The 15,698-nt window shown below is 40.4% G+C and overlaps 1 protein-coding gene across 2 annotated transcripts in view; it reads right to left on the reverse strand.

Annotated features, from left to right (window-relative positions):
• LOC104923274 (SH3 and multiple ankyrin repeat domains protein 1) overlaps positions 1-15,698 on the reverse strand; it is a 44,556-nt gene that overhangs the window by 19,793 nt on the left and 9,065 nt on the right. The window contains exons 3-11 of one of the 2 annotated variants that reach the window (XM_019262076.2): positions 12,541-13,132; positions 4,667-4,870; positions 2,448-2,519; positions 2,252-2,360; positions 1,917-2,068; positions 1,486-1,653; positions 1,036-1,077; positions 219-335; positions 50-127 (exon numbers count right to left, since the gene is read on the reverse strand). In XM_019262076.2, the coding sequence (XP_019117621.2) occupies positions 50-127; positions 219-335; positions 1,036-1,077; positions 1,486-1,653; positions 1,917-2,068; positions 2,252-2,360; positions 2,448-2,519; positions 4,667-4,870; positions 12,541-13,029 (1,431 nt within the window). In that variant the 5' untranslated portion in view covers positions 13,030-13,132. The remainder of the gene's footprint in view (positions 1-49; positions 128-218; positions 336-1,035; positions 1,078-1,485; positions 1,654-1,916; positions 2,069-2,251; positions 2,361-2,447; positions 2,520-4,666; positions 4,871-12,540; positions 13,133-15,698) is intronic. The other variant, XM_019262081.2, reaches the window with a different exon arrangement.

Genomic DNA, 15,698 nt, shown 5'->3' on the forward strand with positions numbered 1-15,698 from the left:
AATCATAATAAAAATGCATACGGTAATAACTGATAGTTAAACCATTTACCTGAAAAGGGGTCTGACCATGGTTGTTCTTTGCCTCCTTATTTGCTCCCCTGTACAGCAGAACGCGGACACAGCTTTCCTGCTCATTCAGAGAGATCAAAGTGTTTATAAAAAACAGCATAATAATTATGGTAATAAATGTATCATATACGGTCTGTTTCCATACTTGCCTTGTTGTACAGGGCAGAAATGTGAAGTGCACTGTTCCCTGAGGCATTTTGAGAAGACGTGTTTGCTCCATAAAACAGCAGATGCTCCAAGTGCTGGGCAAAGCCATTCTGGCACGCCTTTCGGTGTCAAGAGTGTGATAGAATTATCCACAAATTGTCAGTATTAGAAAATATAGAAAGAGACAATTTAAAGTGGAGAGAGTGATTTCAAATAGGACTGTTCCAGCACAATAGAATTAGGCACAAAAGGGGAGAGGATGAAAGATATTGCAAAGGAGATACAAAGAGAAAGAACAGGAAATAATATGTTTTACATCCACATTTAGATCCATAATTACTCTTACAGAAAAAAAAACAGGTCAGAGCCAATTACATTGCACCATGGTGGAAAAGAAAGGAAACAAAAAAACATTAAAACAACAGAAATGAGCCTTCAGCAGCCTGTGAGGTTTCCTCATATTTTTCTGCAGGGACTAAAATATCACAAGATATGTACAAAGTAAAGAAAGAAAACACAGAGCACGGCAAAACCAAAATAAAATACCATGACAACCGGCTCGCAGCACAAACGCAAATTTACCAGAATGTCACAGAGACGTAATGTAGGCAATGCACCCAGATCTACAGTAAGAAAGAGATGATATTCAATGCTCTTTCTGAACTGGACTCAGCCTGAGATGACCCAGATTTAACCAGGTTTAGGCAAACTACTGTATGTGGTCATTCAGTTTGTCTATATTTTAATCAAATCACAATTCCCAGTGCCTTTTCCTCTGAAAGGCTGGTGGGGATGATGAGATGGGAGGATGAAGGGTACCTTATGTATTTCTTCCATTCCAAACTCCTCTTCATCCCTGAGCTATAGAAAGAGAGAAGGAGGGGAGGAAGGAGAGAGAATGGAGAGACGAGTGAGGAAGGCACAGAGGTGAGGAGTGCGAGAAAATGCTGAGAGAGAGAGACTGAGGGAGATGGTACATGACATCAACCACAGAGATAAGACAGGGAGATGATGGTGCATTGCTTCAGTTTACATGATGAAAGACAAAGACCAGGGATGCTGTACATGAAAATATGAAAGGAAACCATAGATATACAGACATTCAGACAGATAGACAGATAGATAGATAGATAGATAGATAGATAGATAGATAGATAGATAGATAGATAGATAGATAGATAGATAGATAGATAGATAGATAGATAGATAGATTTGTATTTGAGTTTATTCTAAGTCTATAATCTTAAACTGTAAACTGTCCATTGGTACCTGATGGGACTCGTCCCAGCCATTCTCGTCCCTTGTCCCCAGCCTCGCCCTGTAGTACAGCAAGGTCTCGCAGCAAGTTGTGTCACCCCCTGTCAGGACAGTGTGGTACAGCGGGGTCAGGCCACAGCGGTCTCTGTAGTTTGGAGAAGCTCCGAGGGACAAGAGAACCTGGAAAGATAAAAGTATTTGAAATGTTCTTCTTATGTGTTTGTGTGTTTCTGTGAAAGTGGCTTTGATGTGTGGTCATCGAAAGCAACTTGAGGTAGCTACCAGAGCTTCAAAAAGGTTTCTATTGCCCATTGCAGGAGTATTGTTCAAAGTAAAAGAACAGCTCATTTGCAATGGTCATTCATCTACTTGTTATACACTTATTGTTCTTATAACAATCATTCAATTTATGCATGCATGCAACTTTAATATAAAAGTCTTACCAGCAGCCCAGCGTGATTTTGAGCCCGAACAGCTTTGTGCACCGCTGTTAAGCCTTCTCTGTTTCTAAAATCCAAATGAGCACCGCCCTGAACCAGCACCCTGATGCCCTCCACCGGCAGGCCTGACTGCACAGACACAGAGAGCGGGGTCTCTGACCCACAGAAGGGGTGGTGGGGGGGTGTCGGACAGGATGGGAGGTAGAAAGGTGAAAATGAAAGTCCACCCTCAGAGACTCTTATAGAATTTCATATCATGACTGAAAACCACTTCAAGGAATGAATCTTCAAAAATGTAATTTCCACAATGAGAGTACACAGGGTTGTGCCAAACTCACCTCCAGTGTCAGGGTCATGGAAATTTGGATCAAGACCTTTATCAAGGACTTTTGTCATTTTCTCTACTGCTCCAGTCTGGATGTAATCCAGGAACTTTTTCAGACTGGCCTGAGAGGTATAGAAGAGGAAGGATGTCAGTGAGTGGAAATGAATACTGTGCAGCAGCAGTGTTCAGGAGACATGAGTAAGAAATACCTTTGTGCTGAGTTTGGAGAGAGCCTTTTCATCCAGATTTGTCTGTTTATAAACTCTGGTTTTGTACCTAAACTGAGGACCAGAAAAAGATACGTGTGAAAACTGTGATTCATCATCATACTGCAACACAGCTCAGTTTATCAGTAATAGCGTACATCGAGTACATGATTTTTATTTGTGCTGTAAATCTGAAATGGTGTTTTACTGTATAAACAAGGAGGGATCGAGATTGAATTAAAAATGGATTTCTTTGGTTCATAGAATGCTGGCTTGTGCTTTTTGAGCAGATAATTAAGTTGAGTTAATTTCAGCATTGCAGCTTTAAAGCACAGAAAGCACCGTTATTCTTGTTATAACTGCAGCTAAACTCTCTCACTCTTTCCAGAAACTCACTCTCCCACTCAGAGTCTTTGGAACCGCTCCATGATTTATTTCTTTAAAATATGTAGTCATATTTGTTAGCCTGTCTCTAGGGAAAAGCTTCATCACATGTAAGGCTGAATAGGTTAAACCTGCCACTTAAAAATATGCAGATCCAGTGGATGAATTAGAATAAAATAAGGTCCATGCAGGTTTGTCTGGTTTGTTTAAAAACAAATATGTATTTAATTTGATTAAATGTTTTATTTATAGTTAAAGGATGTGCCTAAAAGTGTCAATTCTATACATTTCTTTATAAAAATGTAAATTATGTACACAGAAGAGTTAAGGACAAATGGTGATTATTTAATCTAATGATCACTGAATCTCTTTTACAGACCAGATATGGTATCTAGGGCCGTTTTCTTTTAACCACAGCGAAAATTACTACTAAAATTGTCCATCACAGTATTTGACATAAAATACATTGTAGAGCTACATTTCATTGCACTAACTGCTAATATACCTGACAGGCTATTTTTGACACCTACTCTATGATTTGATGGAGGTTACATCCTGACCGGAAATCATAACTTGTATTTGTACTTTTATTTGTTTAAATATTAAACTGTAAATACATGAAATCATGTACAGGCAGCAGTATTTCACAGATTGTTCTTATGCGTTTGTCTAAATGGTTCAGAGGCTTCTTTCTTCTGCCAGGAATAAACGTGGTGAAATGAAAAACACTGAATTAAAATATAGCCTGGAGAATCATTCTTCAAAAAACCCACTGAGTCATAAACATAACATCCTTCAAAAGATGAGTAAACTGAGTTCAGGTGGCTATGCTTTCCACTTCCTCTATGAATGGAAGACCACGTCAATGAAAACCACCTGACAGGATCTACTGTCTCCGCATCAGTGCTGTACTGTGATGGCAAGCCATTTACTGACCGAGGAGTGTGGAGGTGAGAGGAGGAGGTCTAAGCTCCAATCCAACCACATACTACATCTCATACAGCTATTTCAAGAATCAGAGGTGCGTTTTGCCAAGATAAATGAGCAAATCTGACCGAATACTTACAATAAACTAACTATAATGTGCTTTTGAATAAGTGGTGGTACACAGTAAGAACTAACAGCATCCAGAGATGACTCTGTAACAGAGAATAAACACTGAGTGATGAGCTCTGGTGATCAAAATGGGTTTACTCATGCTATAAATACACACTCGTGGAGACACATTCTGCTGTGGAGCAGAATTTAGTTACAAGGCCTCATCATTACACAGACATGTCCTCATCTGGAACTTTGTCAAGTATGTACACGCTCTGATTTGAGGCCAAACCCCGAGTGCAGGATACTCTTTCAGCCCCACCCCAGCTCATCAACATTTGCAGCAGCTGGACCACCAGAGGGCACTGTGAGATAATTGTACAACAGCATGACAGCTGATGTCATCTCGCCGGCCCACTTGCAAAAAAGTGGAGAAATCAAATTTCATTTGTAGGTTATATAATAATATAAGTGTATACAACAAATCAATGTACACTACTGAAGAGCAATTTGTCAATTTGCTCTATATAAATCTGTCAGTCTGTCAATAAATACATTTCCCCTCCAGGTTGTTATTCATGGCAGTGTGGAGAAATCTCTGAAACTGCATTTCAATTTTCATTTAGTGAAATAAAATGAATAGACGATGTAAGTTAATAGCTATCTGTAGAAATAACATATTGAAAACTCAAATACTTCAAACTCATCTCTTAGCACTGGTCAAAATTCTCTGGGGGGTTGTTGACGCTACAGGGATACTTGCACACTGAGTCACTTTCACACCATTTCTACCTCCATACCTCCAGGTATGGCACCCCTTTCTCAAAGGACTGTGAGTAGTCTCGCAGAGCCCGCTCCTCCTCCAGGAACTTGGCATCTCGTCCATCTCCAGCCGGCTGGAAGAGGCCGTAGTTGTACACGTCCCACAGCGATTCGCTGAGGGAGCAGATGATCTGCTGCTTGGCGTTCCACACTGTACAGTCCGGGTCAAACTGGAGACACCTCTGAGAAGTACACAGAGAGAGCACAGGGCAGCATGGAGGTCAGAGGTCTCAGAGGTGGGAATGTGCTAATGTTTGGCTCATATACACCTGCTCTGGAAACAGAATGTATTAGTGGTGTGAAGAAGTGTTCAGATCCTTCCGTTAAGAAAAAGTTAACTGAGTTAACTGATGACTGGCTAGATGACATATTTTATGGATATTTCATATTATATTCAATGCACAACAATGACAGTACAGAACAACTTATAACATTTATGTACATTTAATCCAAACAGTGAATGCAATAAACGCAAGATTTTGTGTCAAACACAAGTTTTTGAAGGTATTTCAAGCAGATTATTTTATCAATAATTAGTTTTTCTGATTTTAGTTTTAAGACTTTTAATACAATTCTGTCGGTATTATGATTTTTTAACAATCATACTGAATATGCATGCCATATTTTCTGACAAATTCAGCAATATCTTTCCATTGTTCTATAAGCTCTTTGGCTGTTTTGGCTGCAGACTTTTCTAATGCATGGCGAGGCTGTTTAGCAGAGAGTGTCTAGAAGGGCTTGCAAGTCCCTGTGAGCCTTTGCCGACCCCTAGTGGGATTCAGGACCACCAGGTTGGGAACCAGTGATCTAAAGCAACAAGGACACGGTTTCAAGAAACAGATGTTGCTGCTGAACCTTTTTTCAATGCTTTAAGCGCCACAAACATATTGGTGTTCTCACTACAGGCAAATGAGAAAATTGTAGCACATTCCAGTAAGAACTTGGATAAAATAACCATGCCAGATGTTCCACACAATCAAGAAAGGCTGCAGGATAGCCAAGCAGCTGATTGTCTGTAGTCAAGCTGAACTTAGTCTCAAAAGTTGAACTAGCTACATTTACCTTAAGTGCTGTACCTGAGTACAGTTATGAGTTACCTGTACTGGAGTAATTCCATTTTATGCTTCATATTTCATACTTCTACCAGATGTCAGTCAGGCATTTCTATTCTGATGTTAGTGGGGGCGGCCACATTTATTTGACAATGTAGCTGAAGACAGACAGGAAAGGGAGAAAGAGAGAGGGGACCACATGCAGCAACTTGAGCCAGTGCGGAGGTCTTCAGTCTCGGCAGTAGCGGCTGGTCAATAGAGGCGGTAGGGTGCCACAAAAAATGTAAAAAATATTTAAAAAATAATAAATCATTCATATTTTCAATATTTATGTGTTTAAATAATGGAACACATCCTTTGATATGTGCAAAATATGATAGAAAATCCACTGCGCAGCAATATGTCTGCATGTCTCAGCAGCTCTGGAGAAATTGTCCTGATGAGGCGGGTATATGTAGCAGTTAAACCAATCGCTAATTTAAGGTATGAACATTTGACATACGATTTAGCCAATCAGCGTCCTCAAATCTACTTAAGAAAGGACGATTATTTTATCAGCCCAAGCCAGCTACAGCAACAATATGCAACTGCAGCGGCTACAAACCACGCCCCTGATAACCACGCCCATGTAAACCACGCCCATATAAACCACACCTGCGTGTTGCAAGACAAGATGGCAATGTTGGTTCAGGTAAGACACATTTATGTTATTTTTACATTTTGGGAAGATGTTGACGCTTACCAGAACGTTTAAGAAATCTTTTACGAGGCAGAAAGAGCATTAATGACCATTTGTAAAAACACATTTCTTCAAACTCAATACAATGTAAATGTCCGTAAGCAAACTTATTTTGTGTGGTCTTTTACATGGGTTATGAAAATCATGAGTGAGCAAGGGATGATAGCAGAAGTAGTGGGGGAACACGGCACGTAGACGCAGAATATTTTTAATTTCAACTTAAATCAACATATCAAACTGAATAGTTGCGGTAATACGTGTGTTGGTGAAGTTTGGTTTACAGTTACGAAATATGTTTCTTGAAATGCAGTCTGGTTGCTTTAGAAAGAACAGTAAGGCTGTTTCTCGTTGCAGCTGCCTCCTTGTAGACCAACATCACAACATTTCGGGAGGGCACCTTCCCGGCACTCATTATATTGGGAGTGGACACTTTTCAGTGCCCATCATTCAGAAGTGAGTATTTTATTTAGTTCTAAATAAATACATTTTATTTACAACCTATTTTAATTGAAATAACTCCTACTAATTATTATTATTGTAAATATTTTGATTATTATTGAGTTTAAAATAAACATGTGCACATACATGAGTCACTTATATAAATAAATATACTTAAATCTAAACCTAAAACCTACCTATAATCACTCCTTCAGCATCCGTTTGAGAACTTTGTCGGACAAGCTACATGTGAAAGAGCTGGGCCCAGATCAACCTGACCATGATGTCATATGGTTTGAGTTCAACCACTTGATATACATTTCTATATTATACATCCTTTATACAGTGAAAGAGTTCATATAAACATTTATCAATCTATATAATTTGATGTTATTGTATATTGTTCTATTAACTACTTACGGCACCGTTCATGTGCTCAACAGCGCAGCTGATCACCCAACATGTTGTGCTTTGTTAGAAATTGATACGTCAATTGTTTACAAGTTCTGTTTCACATGTAAAGCTTGTAATTGTGTAGTGTTTATTTTTGTATAAGAATGCCTCACGTTTTTTATATTGGAATTAAATAATTACTTATCATTTCACAGAGCACAAACTGCTGGATACCAGATCCAGCAGTTTGTGTTAAATTGTCTCAGGATGGGATGGTTTCTGAAACTGACTGAATATGGCACAGCCCCACCTACAATCTTTTTCACCAGCCGCCACTGAGTCTCAGTACATGGGGATCACGGTTTACCTTGTGAACTACCAGGGCGCCAACAAGCTGCTGACGTGTTCATATATCAGTAATATTACTGTATGGTACTGTACTATAATGGCATTGCTACTTTTATTCAAGTAAAAAGTCGGAATACTTGGGGTGGTCGGTAGTCCAGTGGGTTAAGCAGCCGCCCCGTGTGTAGAGGCTTCAGTCCTCACTGCATCTGGCCCCGGTTCGAATCCGGCATCGGACGGCCATTTACTGCGTGTCATTCCCCCTCTCTCTGCCTCCTGTCTATCTTCAGCTGTACTATCATAAAAGGCCAAAAAAAAAGTCTGAATACTTGTTAGTGATCAAGTGAGCTTTTCTCAGCCTTACTTTTGCAGCTGTTTCTCTGATCTTAGACTTCTTACTTACATTTTATGCAGAACATTTCTGCCTCTAACAGATCTGTCTCTGAGAAAAGATAATCATTAATACAACTACTAATACTAAATGATAGAACTTTTGCCTGTTATGTTATATGTCTGTTCTTGTGAGTATGCCTGGGCATGCATACAAATCAGTACCGATCAGCGGTGCAGTGCCGCTGCTAGATTACTGGCGCCGCTGCTGAAATATCACAAGATCATCAGAAATTACAGGAGGGGATAGACCAAGTGGAAAAATGGGGAGCAGAATCGGGTTTTAAGTTTTCAGTGGAAAAAAGTAAAGTAATGTTCTTCTCAAAAAAGAAAACAAGTGAAAATAAAGTTAAAACAGTTTTCGATTCCTGGGCTTGATTTTTGATTTAAGACTAACGTGGAGAGAACATGTAAAGGGAATAGTAGAGAAAAGTAAGGCTGTAGGCCTACTGAATGTCATGAGGTGTTTGGCCGGGTTAGGATGGGGAGCTGACTTTACTTTATTGAAATATATACAAGAAACAAGTGTAGATCTAAAAATATGGAACATCAAGAGAAGAAATGAAACGGCAGAATTTTATAACTACGCAGATGGAAAGTATGGGGAGTGGGACTATGTTTACATATACACAGATGGATCAACAGGCGCAGCAGTGGTGATTCCCAGTCATCATATCCCACTGTTAATGGGAACATCAGATTATTTAAGCATATATGCGGTGGAGCTATGCGCAATATTACTGGCAATAGAATGGGTGGAGGACATAGCTCCTTATGACAGTGTGCAACAAGTCAGCGGGCAGAGAAAGTGACGGTGAAGTGGTAAAAGTGAACAGAGCAGCAACGTTACAGTGGGACAGATTAGCAGGAAGCTGACAGAAAATGTAGTTTGTCAGTTCATAAATACGACAGCCTCTCAAACTAACGTACAGTACATTTTTTTAGCTGCTAAGGAGCACTAGCTGCATTAATTAGCTGCTTGTCTGTGTGTGCAGATGAGCAGGGAGAGGAGTGAGGAGAGGTGCAAGGAGCAGGATCTAGAGACTTTTCCACACTGAATAGGGTCATTTTAATATAATTCATTATTCATTCATTTCTTGCCTCACCATCATGATTTCCACAAGTAGGCCCTACTTGTTGTATTTCTTTAAAACTGACCTGAGAACAGTCTACAGGGAGAGTATCAATGGCCGAGTTCCACCACAGAAGAGCTCTGGAGCTTTTCTACAAAAAGCCCAGAAAAATCAAATGCTCACAGGCTGGATGTAGGCTGTGTCATTAAGTCTTCTGACTTGTAAAAGAATAAAAGGTGTGAGTAAATGTCTGTGTTGCGACATTACATTTTTAAAATATTTTCTGCAGATAACAAAGACAAATGGCAAATGTATAATCCTGTCTGTAAAGATTCCAAGATCATTTAGTTGAAACTATTCTCACTCGCATAAATATGGGTCAACGGACAGAGCAGCTCCGCTGCTGAAAAAAATTCCAAAAGAGACACTGCAAATACATTAATACCTACGATTTCAGCTATACTTGGTCAGGTTGGTCGAATATTTAGCCAATGGCGTTTTATTTTAATGGAATACAAATGTAGCATGACAGTTTTAGCATCACTTGGTGAATGATGATGAGAATGTGGTGTGTGCAGAATATGAATGCATTCTTTTAAAATAAATAATCATCTACTACATTCATGGAAATAAGATGTCCTTTGTTATCAGGATATTTGAGTCATCCTCCCCATCTGTTTTCACATCACTTTTTCCCTTTACCCCTATTGAAGAAGTAAAGATTCTATACTGGGATAAATATTTCCCTTTCATTATTTTCCTCTTTGATCTCTGCATGCATAATGCCAGATATGCACCACAATCCAGAGGAGAAAGAACAAACTAGTTTGGAGAGAAAAGCTTCTTTGGCCTCTGTATGTCTGTGTGTGATACACCGGAGGCTCACAGGCCATGATGAAAAAATACCTCGGATGTATTTTATGTATTAAGTATGCCTAACTAGATTTAACGGTGATTTGTGCACTGCCCATTTCCTCACATTATTTCATTTTCTTGCATTTCCTCTGGAAGACCAATCTGTTTTTTGTCCTTTTCTTATTAAAGTCTGAAGCCGATCGGGAGCAGGGCTTTAACAACAGGGCTGAGAAGTCTGAATGAGATGTCTGCATCTATGCTATTGTTCCGTTTCAGAGAACTGTAAGTAAAATTTGCACAGCTCAGCACACTTCCATGTCCCCTCTGCGCCCCTGGAGCCTCCACCCTCCACACCGCCCCTCCGCCCTCCGCCCCTCAACTAGGCTGCACTATTTGATAGTGTAGCCAACTCCATTGGCATGGCAACCGGTTCATTAGTGAAGGCAGGCACCCGTTGCCGTAGCAATGTCTTGGCGGCCCCTGGGAGGTACACCACATGATGAGGATGTGCGTCTGTGTATGTGCATGGATATAAGTGAGTTGTAAAATATATGTGTGCGTGTGTTCGTGCATTCTTATGGGAGTGTAATTGTGCAGCGTAGTGTATATATTCCTACAGTGTGTGCGTGTGTGTGTGAAGGAGAGGGAGATCTAGTGGCTAATCCCTGGGAGAGAAGTAATGTAATGCATACTGTATATTACTGTGACACTTCTCTCCCCATCGTTCTGTTTTGTCCAATCAAGGATTTTCTGAGATCTTTCGGGCACTACTTGTCCCCACTTAGGAGAGTTATTTAGACCATCCCTGTGCAGTACTATGGTTTATGTAAATGCATATATCTTCTTCTTTGCTTATTCATTCCTCATCTCTCTCTTTACAGCATTCAGTTCGTCTCTCACTATCTTTAACTAGCTCCAAATATTCAGCCCCTCTCTTCATCTCTCTCTAATTCAGTTCAATAGCATTTCAGCTGTGAGGTTTGGGTGTTTGTCAGTGGTGTGCTGAGCTGAATATGATGCCTGTGGCTGAGAACTGAGAGCAACACAGATGCCTTGCTCATATTCCCTCCTTTACAGCGTCACGCACTTCCCCAGCTCTCCCCAAACTCATTAAAAACCTATTAGATAATTAGCAATTACTGTTATATTGAGGGCAGATTAGCTGACATGTAGAACAATCGGCATGTTCAGGGAGTTGAAAATGGAGAAAGGAAGATGGGTTACAACGGGGCACCCATTCTCACCTGGATATGGCGTGTGGGCTTGTCAATTCTCACCTGCCGCCACCGTACAGCCAAGAGCAGCTTGAAGTGTGAATTGATACTAACTTCAGTTCTGAAAACTAATTATGAGCATATCCAACCCAGGGCAGATGCTTACATGAGATGCTTACATGGTGTTGTTAACTGAATATGTCTGCCCTCGCAAGTTGCTGAACACAAGTCAAGTGCTGTATTTTTTATTACTTCCTTTTGGGATGCATCCTCGGCTCGTGGGATGACTGGAATGTAAATGCTTTGAAATAAGAGATGTGTTTGTACAGCTCTGCACACTGTTTGGCTAACGTAAAAAATGTATGCATTAAGAACCCATGGGTTCTTCTCAGTGACTAATTTGAAACAGATGTGAAGTCTACACTGCAGCAAAATGACTGTCTTAGTTTGAAGATTGGTTTAGAAGAAAAACAATTTTGAATCAGCTGAGCAAGCTGAAAAACAAAGTTGGGGTAGAAAAACTGAGGATGAACACAGCAACCAAGAGCTGGCGTGATATGAGAAATAATCACTTGGGATTGGTTGGTGGTTGTATTGATAAATTGTCACAAATCTACAGTACATACCAACATGATGAGATGAAGTACAAATAACAAACTCTGTTATTACAAAAACAATCTTAGCAACTTTGGTATTGTCTGTCTGTTGCACAAACATCAAGTCAGTGAAGGTTATATAAGCCAGATGCATTACTGCCTTTACATTGTAATGTAAACTGAGCTATGATTATTTTTTAAATTCTGTTTGCCGGATTAAAGCTATCTCTCTCCGAGGCAGTAAATCCAGAGAGACTTGGCTTGAACTACTTCCTCATTTGGAAAGACCTCCAGTTAGTGCCCTGTTTGCCAGGGAGACTTTTTACATACAGCAGATAACTAAACTTTTAAATGTTTGATTTTGGGGGTGTTGTTTAGCCCAGTCAGTAGAGCAGCCGCCCCATGTACAAAGGCTTAGTCCCTGCCATGGCAGCCCAGCGTTCAAATACAACCTGTGGCTCTTTCCCGCATGTCATTCCCCATCTCACTCTCCCCACATTTCCTGTCACTCTAAAAAAAAAAAAGTTTCATTTTGACAGTTCATTCTTTAAAATGTTAGATATCAGGAACTGAACTCTGAACTGTGTGCTACTGACTTGACTTTTCCGAATCGTTGAATTTTTTAGATTCAAATCAATTTTGAATTAGGGGTCAAGAAGAACCTGGGACTTGTAGCTTTCTGTATTTGTATCTTCATTCATTAAATATGTTTATACAGTGTTTTGGCTATAGTGATTTTAATGAAACATGCACCTACTGTTTGTTTGATATCAGGAATTCCTATGCGGAACACCATCATGGTCAGGAAAGTGTCCTCCAGCGGAGCCACTGTGGTCATGCTGCGCTCCATGAGAGCTCGTCTCTTCTGCATCGCATTCAGGCCTGGGTGATGAGGCTGCTGATTGGCTGCGATGACATTATGCTGTTGCTTATTGGCCAGCTGATGATGTACCGGGGCTTGATTGGTCATATATGCGATACCCCGGTTGCCCGGCCTCAGTGGTCGGTCTGCTCTCTGTCTACCGACCACAATGGCTGCTGGTTTCACCACCTCTCCAGCTTTCACATCCCAAGATTGTCGTCCTCCCGTCATTTCCTTCTCCTCCAGACCCTCTAACCCTCCATTCTCCGTGTCACGTCCACCTTCCCCTTTTCCGTTTTCTCCTCCCTGCTCCTCTTCCTCCTCTTCATCCTCCCCATCTTTGTCATCCTGACCGGGATAAAAGTGCTCGTTATTTCCCAGCATCCTTTGCGGTGCAGGGGTCACTGCAGAGAGGGCTGAGTGACATAGCTGTCATGGAGACAAAACATGGCTATCCCATGAGACTGGCTTCATCCTTAGAAACATGCTGTGGGAAACAGGCAGAGAAGGGAGTAAACTTTGGTCATTTAACTCTTATTTCATTAAAAGGGTGAATTTAGCAGAATGTGTGTGATTCAGGTAAAAAGACACGTGCAATAATAGAAAAACTAGCCACCGGCAATGCGAATAAGTCCACATGTGTGAATGAGCACAGAGCTGGTCCACATTTTCCATTTAGCCACTGGGAATGCATCGGGGAATAGCAGGCTGATGAAAGACATGCTATATATAAACTGTGTGAATTTGCATCACAGGTTCTGCAGAAGAGAGTGAGTTGGATGTGCAATTTAGTTTCACACACAAGGTCAAGATCATTGCTACTTTTGTGGTAATGGAGCCGGCCTATGTCTGAGGCACAACCCAGGGCTAACAGCTAAATGTGAGCTCCTTAAAGGAAAATTCCACCCTCAGATACTGTTACACATCATCAAACATCAGATGTTCGTTGCGATGCAGATGTTTTTCTTTGCTGTGTTGTGAATGACCTCCTAATATTCAGTGATGGGATACTGACAACATCCAGAAACATCTCTGACCTTAGGTAAAACAGCCATAAAAACAACATTATGGCTGGCAGTACAACCCAAACCAAATAAAATCTTGTTTATTCCCACCAGCAAGGTGGTTTGTGCTTTGATTGCTGCTGCGTAGAAACCCTACAGTGAGGTGAACGTGTCAATATTTCACACACGCTACTGGGGTTCATTTAATACTCTCGAGCACACCCTCACCTGCAATTGGTGAGAACTGTTTGATTAAATACAGCTTCTGTAAATCATTTGGGGCCCAGTATTTTCAGTTCGTTTAGTTCAGTTTGAGTACAAACTGTTTTTTTTCATTGCCTTGTGGAACCTGTGAGTCCTCTCTATTGCATACAAGCATATTCCAAAAGGAGAAGGTTATCTGGATAATGTAACATCTGTCCATGTTTATATGGCAAAGGTGTGTAGATTATTTCATTTGAAATATGCTGCAAAAGTGTGGGAGTTTTTCCAGTAGAGAAAAGTCATGCCCCTTAATTAAAACCCAACAAGTGTTGTGGCTACATGGCACTCTGGTCAGCTGAGGGCTCTTTGAGTGGAAAAACCGCTCTATGTGAAATTGATTTCTTCCTTCATGAATGTCTACAAAGAGGACCAAGATCTTTGACCTTGATGGACTAATACCAGAATGCGTTTTCTACTGTTACTGTAAATATTTCCTGCTACAAACTGACATTACATGAAAATCTTGATTTCATGTCAGGTCATCATTTAGCTAGTTATCTGCAGGGAGATGAAAGCACTATCAAACAATAAAATGGACCCCACAAATACAACTTGCATCACCAGCAGCTACTGGAAAACAGGGTGGATTTTTGCTTTAAGATTGTTTCATTGCTTCACTGTGTTTCAGATTTGGCATACTGGCGCCTCCATATGTTCTGTCCCGGTTTTTCTGTGGTGAATTCTGGCTACAGGGGCTTTGCCATCATGCAGATCTGGATCATTGCCAACAGCCGCTTTAATGATGGTGAATGACGCAGGGAATCTCCCACTTTCTCATTGGCAGTTTGGTGCTCTAAATATCATATGAGTTGGGAGTCTGAAATAGATGGGAGTCAGAACGCTTGGATGGACAGATGGAACTCAATAAAATATCACGAGACTATGGAGACACAACTCAAATTAGGACACAGATCTAAGCTCATTCAATCACAAAGTACCAACATGCAGATAGAGATTCAGTTGGTTATTAATAAAATATGTAGAAAACATGGTGCTGATGGAGGTTAAAGGGGCATAAAGTGATCTATGACTTTTGACTTATCAACCTCTATTGGTGACCAAGGACATCGACAGGTGTCTGGCACAGCTTACAGTGGCCTGTAATTGACATAAATAATAATGTAGAGATGAAGAAGCTAGCCACTGATCCAAAGGAAACATTTACTGAAGAGGCTGCCAAAATGTGCTTGCTAGTACTGGCTAGACCACTGATTGTTGCACAGTTTACTGTCTTTGTCCTTCTTTGTGAGGACTAAATATCCTTGCAATAACAGGAATATGAAGAAAAACCCAAACTGTTGGAGCTTGGCTGGATAGTTGAGGTTAGAGTTCGTTTTAGTATTAAGCAAGGACATCAGATCATCAGAATCAGGATGTTGGTTATTGGGTTAAGCTACCCTTTTGGCTTGTGACTGCTTAAAATGAAGAAATGTCTCATTTTGACCCCTTGTAATGGCTGTATGTCCACAACTGTTCACATTTTACAAAAAACAAAGATAAGAGAAATGTGGAGATGTGTTTTTTTCTTCTTTCCTGTACTATTATTCATTTCATGATCCCTCTTATTTATCTTGTGACAACTGGGTTGAGGTCAGTTTTAGAGTTTAGGGAAATGGGAACAGTCCGATTTAGAAAATATGTGAAAATATGAAGAGTTTAAATGAAATGGCCCTACAAACTTTATCTTAGAACTTGGTCGGTATAACAACAAATACAAAACCTGGCTAAATTCTGCAGCTATGCACTATTATGGTTTCATTTCATACAGTGATGCAGTGGTACAAA

Source organism: Larimichthys crocea, chromosome XVI (genome assembly GCF_000972845.2).
Source record: "Larimichthys crocea isolate SSNF chromosome XVI, L_crocea_2.0, whole genome shotgun sequence".
Lineage (NCBI taxonomy): Eukaryota > Metazoa > Chordata > Actinopteri > Sciaenidae > Larimichthys > Larimichthys crocea.